General features: G+C 43.0%; 1 protein-coding gene across 1 annotated transcript in view; it reads right to left on the bottom strand.

Annotated features, from left to right (window-relative positions):
* LOC121180711 (voltage-dependent T-type calcium channel subunit alpha-1H-like) overlaps positions 1-13,717 on the bottom strand; it is a 41,919-nt gene extending 28,202 nt beyond the window's left edge. The window contains exons 1-6 of the mRNA XM_041036329.1: positions 13,586-13,717; positions 11,074-11,348; positions 3,953-4,046; positions 3,600-3,733; positions 3,122-3,219; positions 1,704-1,863 (exon numbers count right to left, since the gene is read on the bottom strand). Coding sequence (XP_040892263.1) covers positions 1,704-1,863; positions 3,122-3,219; positions 3,600-3,733; positions 3,953-4,046; positions 11,074-11,324 — 737 coding nt within the window. The 5' untranslated portion in view covers positions 11,325-11,348; positions 13,586-13,717. The remainder of the gene's footprint in view (positions 1-1,703; positions 1,864-3,121; positions 3,220-3,599; positions 3,734-3,952; positions 4,047-11,073; positions 11,349-13,585) is intronic.
* Between the last annotated feature and the right edge of the window lie 2,275 nt (positions 13,718-15,992).

Raw genomic sequence — 15,992 nt, 5'->3', positions numbered from 1 at the left:
TGTTATTTATTATATATGTATAAAAATTATTAACAAATATAATTTTATAATAGACATTTGGACTACTAATGAGTATCTATGTGGCACTGAGTCAAAATAACCTACAGTGGCCATGTTCATTTAAATGAAGGAGCACGTCACCCAGTACAATGGTGTGGCTCACTAATATGTTTTCAATAGTTTCTGGACAACAATGGAGCACTATGAGACGGAGGACGGAGTTCTATCAGGCTTTGGCTGAATTTACTAACAAATACTTGTTAGTAAAATCAGTTCATTGTTGGTTTTCTTAACAGGAAAAGATAAGTTATCACCTTCTGCTTTGAACCTTCAAAACAGGAAATGGGTCTTAAATTCAAACGATAAGTTTCTGGACATATTCAGGTCAAGTCCAAACGATTCTGAGGAGGATAAATCATTTTATCGACCTGTTCTGTGCACAAACGTTCTGTTTTCTGGAAAAACAAAAAGAGAATATGAAATACACAAGGGTGCTGAAGAGGAAATGTGGAAACAGAGAGATAAATACAGATGAATGAAAAAAAGAAAAGAAAGCAGGAGGGTGCAATGGAGAGATAAGTGATCAATCATCTGTGGTGTAGAAAGGGGTCACAGGGGAGGGTTACTCTCACTTCTTATTAGGAAAGGTCATTTTGTTGTTTATGAGGGAGAAAAAAATTGAGAGAAGGATTAGTTTTGAGTAAAAATGTATAGGTTACTACGGCAGGATAATGTGAATAAACCAAGAAAACAGTATGATATTGCCTTTCTTTAAAAAGCAGTAATATATTAGAGATGCAATCACTACACAGACCCAGACTCCTGCCGCAGTGATAAGATTAAAAGAATAAAAAAGTTCTTCCTTTTCAAGGCCGTTCGTCACTGTTGTTCAGTACAGATTCTTCTGTTTTTGACTGCTAAAACAAGACTGTTAAAACGCTACGTTTCAAACATAATAAACTGAACTGCTCTGAGTTCTCCAGTGTGACAACACAGAATTAGTGGCTTGCAATAGAGTGGGAACTTCTACTTAATCACTCTTAGATCATCATATCACCTATTAAAGCTTATCTTTCAAAAAAGGCCTCTTATTCATCTCAGTAATTTTATAGCATTTTGCGTATTGTATTATAAAAGCTGTTTTGATGCACCCCCACCTCTACATATGACCACTGTCAGGGGTTATTATCTAACCAGGACGGTGGAGCAGATGTGAGCTCAGGAGGTGTACATGATGATGTTATGCATTGTTATGTGATATTATGGGATTGCGTTTGAGAACATGTGAGCGGAAGCAGGAGTGAGAGCGATGCTGTAACAGCGCCATTCGGACAGTGATCGAGCGTGACGCGAAGCATTGTGTGGGGGAGAACGGGAGAGACAGAGAAACTCTGAAGGTTTGTGCTGAAGTTGCCACTGAGCACCCCCCGAATAACAACACACAAATTTCACTTAGCCCTTCTTAATTTCTTGATTTGTGATCCCTAATGCTGGAGGTTGTAACAGGAAAAACTCTTACGCATCTACTTCCTCCCAGACGGAGCTGATTAGAGAACAAACAAGATCAGCCTATCGGTGATCGACCCCCTCTTAGAAAATAATAGCTGGGTGAAAGAAGATCAGTTGCGAGCAAACTTTTGACATGGGGTTCAGCGTAATGAGGCCAGTGCATTGCTCGTCTGCCGGTTACTATAGTAACTCACATCTTGACATCCTCTCCCATGAAACAGCGGTTCCTCAGTAGCCCCGCCCACAGCTGCACTCCAACGATGCCGAAAATGAAGAAGACAAAGAAGCACAGCGCCAGCACGTTACCCAGCATGGGAAGTGTGTCTAGGAGGAGGGTCACCAGGATACGCATACCTACCAACACACACAAACACACACATACAGCATAAACCCCAAAACTGGACTCTGAAACGTGCAAAGATATGCATATAACCAAGGCTTAAATTTAGCAAAATGTCAGTCACAGGAAGTGTTGGCCAGACAGGAAGAATCTCTTAATGTATTCTGCACAAAACTGGAGCAGTGCAATTAATTTAATGGCAAATAATTAGAGTTCAAACACTGATAATTATCCTCCACTCCATTCTGTTGAAGAGCACAGACAAAAAATCTTCCTGCTCACAGCTTTGAGACTTTTGGCCACTTCAGACACACTTTCCAGCTTTACAGGAGCTTGGCCTGAGTTGTGCCAAGGTCAAAGAGTGTAGTAAAAAAAAAAAAAAAAGAAAAGAGAAAGTTGGCTGGCCATTTTGTGTGATGAGCTGTTAAGAAGAACACGAGCATCACAATGATTTCCGTGACTTTGCTCACTGCGTCCTGATTTGTTTACACATACGTCCATCAAATGGAGGGCTGCAGCTGCCGATAGCCGTGCAGCTTGGTAAGGTAAAGAAATGAAGTGGAATTTACAGTGCAGTCAGAAAGTACAAGGACAGTGACACATTTTTCATTGTCTTGGCTGTGACTAATGAGGTTGCTGACTTTCAGCTTAGGGTGTTTCCACTTCCACATTGTCTTTCTTCATGAACGCTCCACCAATTATCGGGGACAGAAAGTTGATCGGACAGGTTAACATAAGCGAAAAGAAGTCTTGCACAGTCATCATATTTAAGATTTTGTTCAGTCAGTGGCTTTCTGAAGCCTACGACTCACAGACATCAGCAGACATTTGGTCCTGTATCTTTCCTGCTGATGTGCTGCCAGGCCTGTACTGCAGTCATCTTCACTTCACACTCGTTTCAGAGGCTTTATGCCGCCAGTCCGATCTCAAGCAAATCAAACACAAGGTCAGGTCAGGTTAGTGACTCATTAAGTCAAGAATGTTAAACAGTTTGACCATTAAAATCTTTTCTCTCCTCTCTCTCTTTACAATCTTTGACCTGCTGCATTGTCCTTAACTCAGGAGATTCCTATACTGTTCAGCTAATTTGAATGTGAACACACTTTTAACAAACTATTAAAGTTTAAAGTCAGCACTTTAACCTCGCAGTTACTGTTTCATTTAAAATCCAATGTGCCCGAGCACAGAGCCAAAACAATGAAAGACAATAAGGAACTGTCATCCTACTTTCTGGGTGCAATGTATGTTGCAGGGAAAAGGAGAAAAACTTACTGGGAACTCTGTTGATGGCTCTCAGTGGGCGGAGAACCCGCACAGTCCGGATGGCTGATAGGCTGACGTTGTGTCCATCAAGGGAATACTCCAGCATTCTGCGAAGAGGGAAAGCCGCTGCTGTGTCACTGGCATCCTGATCAGCCTGACCTTGGCAAATCCTGAATGTCTACTGGGAATCCACCAGAACACAGTGCACGGTCTTTGCGATACATAGCCTTTTAACTAACCAATCACCGAGTTCTCTGTCTCTCAGGACTGAATGATGTGATTGTCATTCTGCTGAGCTGTCACACACACACTCCTGTCTGTACGTCTAAGCACGCGCGCACACACACGCTTGACATTTAACTGGCATTAAACAAGTGTCTAAGCTTTACACAAAACACACTCACACACACACTTTTGGCTCATATTTAATGTCAGATGCGCGTGTGTTTCGTGTGCATGCGGGTGTGTGCATCTGTCAAACACTCACCCCACTATAACAATGAAGAAGTCCAATCTGTTCCATGTGTCACCTAGGTAACCGCTCTGACCTATGACCCCAAGAGCCACCATCTTCACCAGCATTTCCCCGGCAAAAAACACAAAGATCCCATCATCCAGAGCCTGCACACACACATACACACACACACACACACACACACACACACACACACACACACACACACACGCAAAACCCAGAGGATTAGTGTAAACTGATTAAGTGGAAAAAAATTAAAGAAAAAACTTTTCAGACCCTAGATAATAAAGTCTCACAGCAGAACATAATTACTTTGTAATTTCAGATTGTATGTGTGTGTGTGTGTGTGTACGTGTGTGCCTTACCTGCAGGAAGAAGGGGGTGTGGCCACAAGGCTGGAACATCCCCAGAGTCACACAGTTCAACAGGATGGCCAAAATGCTCACACGTTCAAACCACGTGGGACAAAGTTAAGGATCAACACCATGGCAGAGCAGCTACAGTACACTGAAGATTAACACATTTCACGCACCCGTGCTTGTAAATTTAGCTCATTAGTTTGACTGACAGGAGTCTCAGCCATACAAAACCAGCCAGTTAGATTACTTCTTGCCTGTCCCACTTCACCTCCACCCAGATGTCCTCCCCTTTCCCCAAATTAGAATTTTCTGGCTCTAGTATTAGTCTAGATGTTGGTAAGCAGTAAACTGAACATCCAAACGTTAAACATACCATCAGAAACCAATAGGTGCTGCAACCATGCTTTTCTAGAATTAGTGGGCTTGACTTTGGCATATATTCTACAAGTCTCTGGAACTCTACTGGAGGCATGAACATCATTCTCCATTTGGTGTTTTAGTGATGCTGGTGAAGAGCGTGCTGTCTAACGCATCTGTCCATCGTCTCCCATTGAGATATGGTGACTGTGAGGGCCATAGCATATAATTCACATAATTTTCATACCACTGAAAATCACTGAGTGACCCCTTGGACGCTGTGTGGAATCATCTGCATTCATTACGCATCTCCACTCATTTATTCAGGTTTTCCTTCAGTTTGTCACCCGTCTGTCTCTGGTCAAGGATAATGTTTGAAGGAAGAAGGAGAAGTTTAAGGTCTCGATGGATAGATCAGGCAGTGTATAAAACATTAACAGACTTAATTTACAAGAGATCTGCGCAACTCAACTCCATGTGTGAATTCTGTGCCTCACAGCTTGTAAAAATCAAATTTACAAGCACATAACTGAATGTACTAACCTAGAAAACAACTTCTGTGAGGGTAGAAACTTGCAATAATAAGCTTAAATGTATCAACCTTCATTTACAGGCACAACTTCTGATGAGACATTTTGACATGTTTAATATTCACAACTACAAAAGCAAGACAGCTAGCATGAAACCGTGGGTAAGAAGTCAGTCATTTGAAGTCAGTTTACATTACATTACATTACATTAACTCATTTGGCAGATGTTTTTATCCAAAGCAACTTACAAGTGAGGAGCAACACTAGAGCTTCAGCACAGAAGGAGACGTTGGAGTAAGTACTACAGTACTAAATCTGTTCAATAAGACAAAGTGCAAGGAGATCAGGTAAAGAAGTGAACAGTAAGTGAGAGTTAGGCATGTTAGGGTGTGAGAGGTGTTAGGAGAGGAGGTGCTCTCAGAAGAGATGAATCTTCAAGAGTCTCTTGAAGATAGAGAGAGACGCCAATGCTCCGATAACATTTGGTAGCTCATTCCACTCTCGGGGAACGATAAACGAGAACGGTCTGGACCAACCACATGACATTCTTAGGAGGAGGTTTAAGAGTAAACTTGCGTATGGTGTGTGTTTGTTGTATTTGTGCTGCTTGCTAGCTGTCAAACTGGAAGAAGGAGCACGGCTCAGAAGTGAAAAGCAGAGAGGCTTAAAAGGGAAAATAGTCTGAAGTAGAAAGTTAAATGAAAGATTGTGTTGAATTCGTACAGACACACACACACACACACACACACACACACACACACACACACACACACACACTCTCATTTGAGCACAAATGAAATGAAAACTGCTGAATGGATGACAGGAATGCATTCAAGACCCAAGGACGCATACATAACAAAGCCCGGAGCATGCACATGGGCGCATACACATAGACACATATGTGCACACACATGTGCACGCACACACAGAGTCCCCTTCCCGGACACTTTGCTCTCGAGAGGGCGGAAAAATTAATGAGAGTACAATCCTTTATCACCCTTGAGACAGAGAGAGAGAGAGGAGCGAAAGAGGGGGAGAGAGAGAGAGAGAGAGAGAGAGAGAGAGAGAGAGAGAGAGAGAGAGAGAGAGAGGGTAATCCAGTGTCCTCCCTTTGCTGTGGTTGCCATGGGAACCCCCATCTCACCGTGGGAACTGACTTCTGAGTTTCACAATCCGCTTGCATTCTGTCTGGACTGGAACACAACACAATTAATACACATGCACACACACACACACACACACACAAACACACGCACACACAATAGAAAATTATGTCCCTCAGCACAACTCCTGCTGAAGCATCCTTCATCTCCTCAATGCTGAGGAGGGTCGTTTTAATCCTGTTCCATGTGTATAAGTTACAGCAGCTTAAATAACCCCGTGTGTATAGAACACACACACATATAAATACACGCACGCAACAAGGGACGGGGCAGGGTCAAGGTATGAGTGATGGATGAGATGGGAGTATTTCCACGGTTGGCCCATCATTCAACATCAGCAACGAAACACAGAGGGAACGGCCTCTGTTTCACTCTCTCCATTGCTTTTCCTTTATCTCCTTTCACACTCAACCTTTCCCTCTATCATCTCTCATTTTCCTCTACAGCCTTTTCCCCCTCTCTTTGGCCCAATTATTTTTCTCTTTGCTCTGCTCCTCCTGCTCTCTATCTCTCCCTCTTCCTTTATATAGTGCGGTATAATTTCCCATCTTCATTCCGTATAATTTCTTGCCTGTCTTTTTTTTTTTTGCCTCTCTCATCCACTCCTGTGCACATACGTTCTCCTTTCTCTCCAAATCGCTTTTGCTTGGTGCCCTCCCCATCTGTTTCTACCATCTCCACATATGACTGCCCTTGGGTAGAGCTTTAGTCTCTCCGTCAGAAACCTGAGTCTCAGCCAACAGATAAACTACAACTACACTTAATAATTAACATCGTCAGAGAGATGGAGGGGCAGAGAGACAGACAGGGTGAGAGATGGAGATATAGATACAGTAAGGGAGAGGTGGAGGAGAACAAAGAGGAGCCATGGAAGAGGGACAATTAGAGATAAGCTCAAAAAAAACTGCTTGATGTCTAAGTCAAAAAAAAAGAGCACAGTTGAACAACGGGATAAGAGAGGTTAAGGCCCCGAGGATTCAAGCTTTTAAGCGTAAACAACTGCAAATGTTACGTTGCCTCCACGCTTTGTCTTCTCTCCTTAATTGCCTCATCCTCTCATCTTCACACTCTTCCTCCCTCTCCAAGAACCACCACGTCCCCCCTCCTCTTCCTCCTCGTCTCCCGTGCTCTCCCTCTCTCTCAAACTCTCTCTCCTCTAGTGCCAACACAGGTAATAAAGGTCAGGCAGACATTATAAATCAAATCATATCATATCTCCCTGATCTTTCTGTCATCATGCTCATCCTCCTTGGCTGGGATACACATGCTAAGGCCAGCGTGAGAGCCCATGAAACGTTCATTAGCTTAAAAGCATCATCTATAGGGACAAACAGGCTGACTGGATACATGCAGGATATGGCCAATTTCTTTTTCTTCTTGCTTGATAAGGTTTTACGTTTTCCAGTGTGGTATCACCATCCCATAAAGCGTCCTTTATAAAAAGTCAGAAGTTGTAACTTATAGCTTTATATATCAGTCATAAACCATTAAGAAGAACAACCTCTGGGCTGCCAGGTTGTAAAAATCCATTTGGCTGGTGTATGTTCTCCTTGCTAAGTCTTTCTACCTAGCTGTTAAGCTCATCAGGAAGACCACTCCAGTGGACCATTTGACTACTTAACTTCTAGAAAAGCTTTGCAGATAATGTGGACAAAGCCCATTTATAACAAGCTTATTAGTAAGTACTTACTGCAGACTTGATGGATTATGGCTTATTAGAAAATGAGAAACTCTTGAGTGCTTATTAATGACTTCTGAACTAAAAACTGGTATGTTTTTTATAAGCCTTGTTAGCAGCTTTATGAATGGCAATATCAGTTGGTGGGTTGGTTGATTCACTAAGACTGAGCAACTCTTGGACTGAGAGGAAATTTGGAATTTTTCTCTAGCGCCTCCATGAAGTTCACATTTACAGTTTTGAGTGAAAGGTTTAAACAACTACATGGTGGCCTGATGGCCAAATGGTTGGGGCGCGTATCACATGACCGAGCGTCTCTGCTTCAGTTCCAGCTGAGGACCTGTATACCATGTCATGCCCCTCCCTCCTCCCATATTTCCTGTGTGTCACTAAACTGTCCTATCCAATGAAGGAAAAAATGGATGAACTGTTATTGCCACATTTTCATTTAGCGCCATCATCAGGTGAAAACTTTGGTTTGTGACTAAATATTGTAAAAGCAAATATATGACTGATGTGTCTTTTTTTTTTGGGGGGGGGGGGGGGGGGGTGTCTGGACAGTCCAGTTGCCTTTGTACAATATTTAGAAATGAAAAAATGGGGTTTCACTCATAAACCCAACCTAGCAACCCAAACATTGACATACAGTATAACTGAACTTTAATGTATTGGTAAATAAAGTGTTAGCCATTAATAACAGCATTAGTTACAGCTTATAAATCCTATAAGATGTTCCTTACTAGAAAGTGGTGTCGATGTAAAAAAATATGTGGTTTTGATGGGAATACCTAAAGAGTGTATGAATGAATGTATGAATGCGCAGCCTTTTTACTAGTTCCCCATGCTCTTTGCTGCTTGGCCCCACACTTTCACTTTGGAATCCCCACACACAGACTTGATTAAACATAACCTAGTTAAGCTCGAGTGTGTGTGTGTGTGTGTGTGTGTGATTGTGTGTGTGTGTGTGTGCGTGTGTGTGTGTGCGTGTGTGTGAGTGTGTGAGTGTTAGTGCCAGAGAGAAAGAGAAAGAGAGAGCGTCTAAAACGAGGGTGGGCCAAGTTAAGTTACTGTCAAGTTGTCAACTCCTCTGACTCCACCCCCTAAGACTGTGACAGCTGGTAACCATGGAAACACTTGCTGGAACCAATTTTAATTGGCTGAAATGATTTTGACAGCTCATCCTGTTTTGAGTAAGACCTCCTTCTATCCATCGAACCCCCGCAGCCCACCCCCCTTTCAAGACCTATGCACCCACCTCCCAAGACCTACGCACCTTCCTCAGCCCAATTAAGAGACAGTTTAAGGAAAGGAATAGAGAGAGTGATAAATAGGAGGGGATGGGGCTGATATTGAGTAAAGAGGGATGATTGAAAGAGGAAAAGAGAGGGACAGCAGAAGAAGAAAGGCAGGCAGAGAAAGGTACTTGTATAGGAGTGACAGAATCAGCTTTTCTCATCTTTAAACAAAAGGAAACGCTCTGAATGTTTCATGCACTGCTGAATAAGTTATGTCCTGTGTGTGTGTGTGGTGAATCTACGCCTGTGTGTGTGTGTGTGCACACTTGGGCCCACACCTCTCCACATGTGACTGCGTGTTTCTCTGCGTGTGTTGTATGTTACATTAAAGGAGCGGGACGACTGCCACATGGAAAGCTCAGCACTTCACAAAGTAGCCGCCTTACTGCACACTTAAAGTGTAACTAACGTCTCCTCCCAGAGGAACGGGAAATAACAGAAATCAGTGTAGCTCAGAAGGAATATAAGAGAATGTTATATAATAGCAAAAGCTAATCTTGCTTTTGTTCCAAATAAATTTGTCAGATATGCTGTAGGGTGGAGGGATGTACAGTATGTTGTAAACATGGCACAAAGGAGGTTTCTAAGAGGGAGGAAATGGAAGGAGGGAGATAGGAAATTAATTTGTAATTTGTACTGAGAGCAGAAAAGGCAGAAAGGAAGGAGGGGTCACCTCAGGAAAAATGGGACTTACAGCTCTTGGGGACTGCCCCCCCTCCTCCCCCCCGTGTGCACACATTAATGTCCCTGTCGAACAACGTCCACCCACATTACTTCCCCCGCAGATCACTCACAGTTACACTCACACATGCAGATATATATACAAATAAACATAAAACAGGACACATGCCAGTAGCCGTGCTGCATGGACACGGAAACAGAGAGGAAGACAGACAGACAGACACGCAAACACACAAAAAAAAAAACAAACAAACACTGCAAGCGGAAGTAACCGGGCCGTCGGGGCAGAGCTACACTGTTGCCAAGCAACCAGGTGATTCCTCTAAAGAGCCTCTCCATGGGAGATTCCCTCGTTTGTGTGAGGGCATTCACTCGTTTGTGTGTGTGTGTGTGCTCGCATGTGAGTGTGATCATGAGAGTGTGTTTGTAAGTGTGTCCAGTAAGTTAGTGCTGACACAGTGAGCGTACAATGTTCTAGGATGCGACCATGGTAACAGCCCAGCAGGCTACAGAGGAGCTTGGTTCATGGCATTTGTAGTTTTTTTTTTTTTCTCTCTTTTCCTCTTCGTGTACATTTTATTTATTCAGCAATTATGTATTTATATTTTATAGAGTACACATAGTGCTGACGGTGGCAAATATCCACAGACGTGCACTGACAAGCGCACAACGACACACGCACGCACAAGTGGAGGAACACACACACGCGCGCGCGCACACACATGGTGTCATAAGCAGTGGAAAATATTCAATTTGGAAAGCCTTGACAAATCCCTGAGGTGTTGCTGACGTTTATGCATGCTTCGGGGTATTCATAGCTGCTCACACACACCACAGCGCTGATAACTGCACACATACACACACTCACACCTTCACATCTACAGCAGAAGTGGATGGAGGTTGAGAAAGAGAGTGAGAGAGAGGGAGGGGGACGCGAGGTGAGACAATGAAGACAGAAGCAGAGCGAGGTTCTGATAGGTGACGTGCGTTTTTACTATTTGTGACTCCTGCTGCTGTATAAATGGAGGCCAGTAACAATGCCACTGACAGGCGACTGTAACTCTGGAGATTCATTAGGGCTTGTCACTATGGAAACCTCCAATCAGGGAAAAATGTTAGCCATCTTTTCCTACAGCTAATGGGTCCAAGGAAATACCTGAGGTCTTCCAAACACACCCTCACACACACAGACACACAAGGACATGCACAACACTGACCTTCTTCCTGTCTCCCTTGTGTTTAAACGTAAAGTAAACATCTAGACACTAGGTGCCTTGTAGGTACAACGGCTTTGAGAAAGTACAGAGCCGAAACCCAAACAGACAATGTCTCTCTCGCGTTATAAACAGAAACACACTCGTACGCCCAAACACACCACACATGTTCGCAGTGCTTCAGGTGCACTCCCAGCTGTGAAGGATATGGGTGGCAGACAGCTCGAAGGCACCAGGAGCGGGGTGGGCTGGTTTGGGTCAGAGCCAGAAGGACCACTGGTGCTAGAGTGGGGTACGGCAGCTCCTCCTTTTCCTCCTCCTCCTCTTCCTCCCCTTCCTGCTCCTTCTCCTCTCCCTCAACTGACACATGCACCTTCTCCCCCTCCTCCTCCTCATCCCCTTCCTCCTGCGTTGGTCCTCTGTGCTGCTCATGCAGGTCTGGCTCCTGGGTGCCCGTCATGGCCGTGCTGTGAACAGCCTGAACCTAGAAGAGGGCGCAGGGGCGCCAGCAGACTGCTCAGGACATGGCAACATATCAATGCATGTGTGTGTAACTGTGTGTGTGTGTTTGTGCTGTGTTGCCTTGTGGCTGGCACTGGAGCTCCCAAAACAAACCGGAACCGTGCTGACTGTCAAGCCTGCCATGCTATCCACAAGACCCTTTACCCTCTAGCACAGCAGCATAAAAAAAAACCCTTCTCTGTTTTTCTCTGAAACAATAAGCGACCTTTGAAAGAAGAATCACAGCCACTGAGCAGTCCTGAGCAGGAAACATAAATCCACCTAAATCTAAACAGAATGAACCAGAAGAGAGCAAAGGTGCAAACAGAGTCAGTGCAGACAACAGGAAGCACTTAGACCCCTCCGTTATAATCCTACAGCTGTACAATTCTGTGATGACAACAGGCCATTACTGCTGATGCTTTTAATCCAGGCTGGCTTTAAACAATCTGGACATACAGAGAGAAAGTAGCTTAGACGGCTATTTCATATTGCAATGAAGGGGACGAAGTGTGGGGTTGGGCACTGATAATGTTCAGTTCTTCGATTTCTATTTTCATTAACAATAAATTTCCACTCATGATGATTAGTGTCGCTTAAAGTTCGCTGAGTTATGATTTTCCCTTGAGCTATAATCTTAGTTGAAATCTCCTGAAACGCAGTGACATTGTCGAGCTACAGCAGCCTGTGGTTAATCTATATTAGTACTGACTGGAATTTCTTGGAGCATTGGAATATCATGCAGGAAATGTCAAATTGAATGATAATCTCAGTTTAAGTTAAGAGCGCGATCACAAGAGCAGATTCATTTCTTGGCTTCTGATTTTATTTATTTATTTTCATTTTCATCACATTTTCTGCTTTATTGGGCAGCATGCAGTGCAGTTTGGCAGGAAGAGATGGGAGCTCAAGCATGTGACACAGTCCACATTGTCACAAGTACACAGCAAACGCTCCCCACTGGTCCACCTTGTGCTCACTCCATTGCTTATTGATCCCCTGAGATTGTGGAAAAATTATTCCAAAGCTACCAATTTGTCATTAAGTTGGGGCAAGAGCTGGCTTATTTGGACAATTAACATAAAGAAGAATCAGGACAATAGAAGTCTGCGCCAGCCACGACTCCACGCAGGCAGATATATACTCTGCCTACAGTAAGACAGGACAACAGGAGAGCTGGCATGCAAGTTCCCAGTGTAGAGAGGAGTGTATCTGTGTGTGTGCGTTTGATGAAAATAATGAGACTGAACCTGCCAGTATCCCTCTTTCCTGTGTATTTTCATTACGGGCACGTATCCTAGACTGTGTGAGGACTCCAGGGCCGCACAGTTTAAGGCTTTTTGTTGTGATTCAACAGTAGCTGTTGGGCAGACATCAATTAACCACTGAAAAAAAAGAAAGTCATTCTTCTGCACAGTTAAAAACCGGCTGATGAGCCCTTTCAGAACATTTTAAAAACTCATTATGAGCCTCCCTTGCTAACAGCCAGGCCATGTGGAAATTAAATCATCCTACTGAATCTAAAAAAGACACCAGAACAAAATATATTCATACCTCCAAAAGACCTCTGGAACCCATTAACTCAGTTTTATATTCACACCGGTCACACATCACAAAGGCATAAATTGCCCAAATTCTTTACTAAGAATTTATAACAGTGGGTCGCATGCCCAATAAAACCGGAGCAAACAACAAATCTCTAGAAAAGCAGACATTTTCTTTCTACTCTTAGTGTTTTACACTGATATATATCCTTGTGAAGGCCAGCCAGTATCTTATGCCGACGACATCTATGAGGCTATAGCATTTCCCAGCATTCCTCAGAGCACTCAAACGAAAGACTAGTCTAATTGATACTGTATGACAACAAAATGATTTGATGAAAACCCAATAAAAACCAAATATCTCAAAAGCAATCTCAACATTTTTGTGACATGATTGTCTATGATGTAAATATAATATAGGCCCACCACAAAGTACGATAAGGTCACTAACTTATTATATTGTATCACAGACGCATTATAACTGCCTATGAGAAGATTATTAAAATGTTCTCCTTTTTGTGGGAGACACACCGCCATTGACAAAGAGCGACATCACAGGAGCTGGAAATTTTCTACTGTGCCACGGGCATTCGCCCAACGAAGTGCCCAGGACAAGGAGAGCAAAGGAAAAGTGCATTGCAGCACAAAAAACATAAACTTTGCCTGCAGTCCTTACCGGGGAGCAGCGTCCATCCACCAGAGTCACTCAGTCCAGGTCCGCCGTGCGCCCTGAGCTCCCGGAGCCCTGGTGCTCCATCTGTGAGCAGCCCGCTGGTCCTCTGCCTCCTCCCCCTGTCGATATCCAAACTCTGTCCGTCAGTCGGAAGGATGAAAAAGAAGGGGAAATGAGAGAGGAATGTAACGCAGAAGTTTTAATAAACGGAAAAAGTAAAGTTAAATACGACCAAGCGGTCTCCCGTGCGTCTGCGTCCGCTCAGCCGCTGGACGCGCTCTGCGGTGTCAGGTACCGGAGTTCAGGCGCACCAGAGAGAGGGAGAGCTGCGTCAAGCGAACCAGAGAGAGGAAGATCGGAGATACATGGCTTCAAAATCCTACCTTCAAAATAAGACAGTCCGGTCCCGGAAGCAAGTAATTTAATAAAATGTTGATTAAAAAAAAGACTCAGTTACTTATGCTGGACTTATGCTAGAATATCGTATAGCTCGAACCCAAATCCCAGCTATTTACTCAATTAATTTGTGGGCTAATGTTACGTGGTGCTCATGTCATATCATTTCAACTGGAATAACAAACAGTCAAGTGGGAAAAAACAGTCACATCAGCCTCTGACTTCTAATTATGGATATCAGGAATTTTTGACACTGACAAGATCACCCACTCTAACAAACTGTTTTCAGAAAGAATTTTGTGTACAGTACAAATTGGGAAAAAAAACATACTAACTTAGCATGTCATTCAGAGCAGCATCACACAAAACTCGCTGTAGAGAGTGAAGCTGATTGACAGAAAGTTAACCGGGGACAGTTTTTCATCTTTAGAGCCAGTACTGAAGCAAAAATGGCAAAAATACTCTAATACCAGCTTCTCAAATGTGAACATTAGCGAGCTTTTCAGTTTTCTGTGATAATAAATTCAACATCTTTGTACTTTTTAGTGTTGGTCAGAGAAAACAAGCAATCTGTGTGTGTTCAATTACTAAAGAAAATTGTCAGATTTATTGTTTGGTTCCAGGCTTACAGTTCTCTTGTGTTATTATATTTATTACACTTATAGTATGTTATATGTATTAGTATTACCCTCCTCAAGGTTTTCTTTGTGTGAGTGACTTGACAGACAGAAGAAACACAATCTGATGAAACACAACCTCACAACAAATTAGCACAATATAAACTAAATATTTAATAAACAATGTAAACTAAAACAATCAAAACCTTCAAGCTAGATTCTGACACAGAGCGGGGCCACAAGATGGAAGATGGTATTGTACTTAAATGGTGCAATTTTCTAACAAAGTCAAATCAAATCAAATCCAAATGTTATGGAGCAAACCTGGGACTTTTGGGGGCCCCTTGTTGTCTGGGGCCCTGGAGCAGCTGCCTGTTTGGCCTGGTTGGGACTCAAGCCTAGGAAATGCCTCCTCATACAGACTACGGTGAGGGAATTTGAAAAACTAACAACTTGAAAAATAATGTTCATAATGTGGCGCTGTATCTTCTCTATTAACAGTTTTATTTTGAAAGTTTTGACTGGAGAACCTTATTCTTAATACTGGATAACTTGACACTGACGGAGCGAGCCAGAGCATGTGACTTGTCCCCTCTCCTCCACCTCACAGTACACCCCATCCCAGCATCCCTCTTTCTGTCTATGCCTGGCAGTTATCTCACCAGCCAGCAACCTGGACAGTGTGTGTGTGTGTGTGTGTGTGTGTGTGTGTGTGTGTGTGTGTGTGTGTGTGTGTGTGTAAAGGCAGAGGGTGCCGTCATATAAGAGCTGAAGCTCCACAGTCACACTCAGCAGAGGTGTCAGTTCACAAAACCCAAAAGTGTGGCAGAGCTACAACACAATACCTTGAAATCAGCTTCTGCTATGTTAGGTTGCAGAGGACAAGGAATTAAATAATCATAAACAACATTTTCAAAACAGAGGAGGAAGATGAATCCAGATCCTTTACTTAAGTAAAAAAGAAAGATTACAACAATGTAAAAATAGGCCTTTTCAAATCCTGATTTAGAAATTTTACTTATAAATAAAAGTGTAAATGTTTAATCAGAAAAATATCAAAAGTAAAAGTAACCATTACGCAGAATTCATTTATTAATTTCTTTACTTAAGAAAGGTAGACTGACCTGTGTACAAGAAATAAACCTGTACTATTTAAAGACATGGCAGACACACAAAATTAACACACACATTAGTTTCACAAATTCCTGTAAAAACAATTGTAAGTGGAACTGCACATACCTCAGTATAGTCTAGTAGTGAGTTGAACTTACAGTTTAGAAGTTCTTTGCAGCTCACCTCATTTGTAGACAGCACAGTAGCCGAAACCAGTTCTTCCAAGCTCAGTCTGAACATGTGGCACAGCTAATGTTAAAATCTCCTGTGACCTGACATTGCAA

Source organism: Toxotes jaculatrix, chromosome 4, assembly GCF_017976425.1.
Source record: "Toxotes jaculatrix isolate fToxJac2 chromosome 4, fToxJac2.pri, whole genome shotgun sequence".
Lineage (NCBI taxonomy): Eukaryota > Metazoa > Chordata > Actinopteri > Toxotidae > Toxotes > Toxotes jaculatrix.
This window is presented reverse-complemented; position numbering and strand designations above follow the sequence as displayed.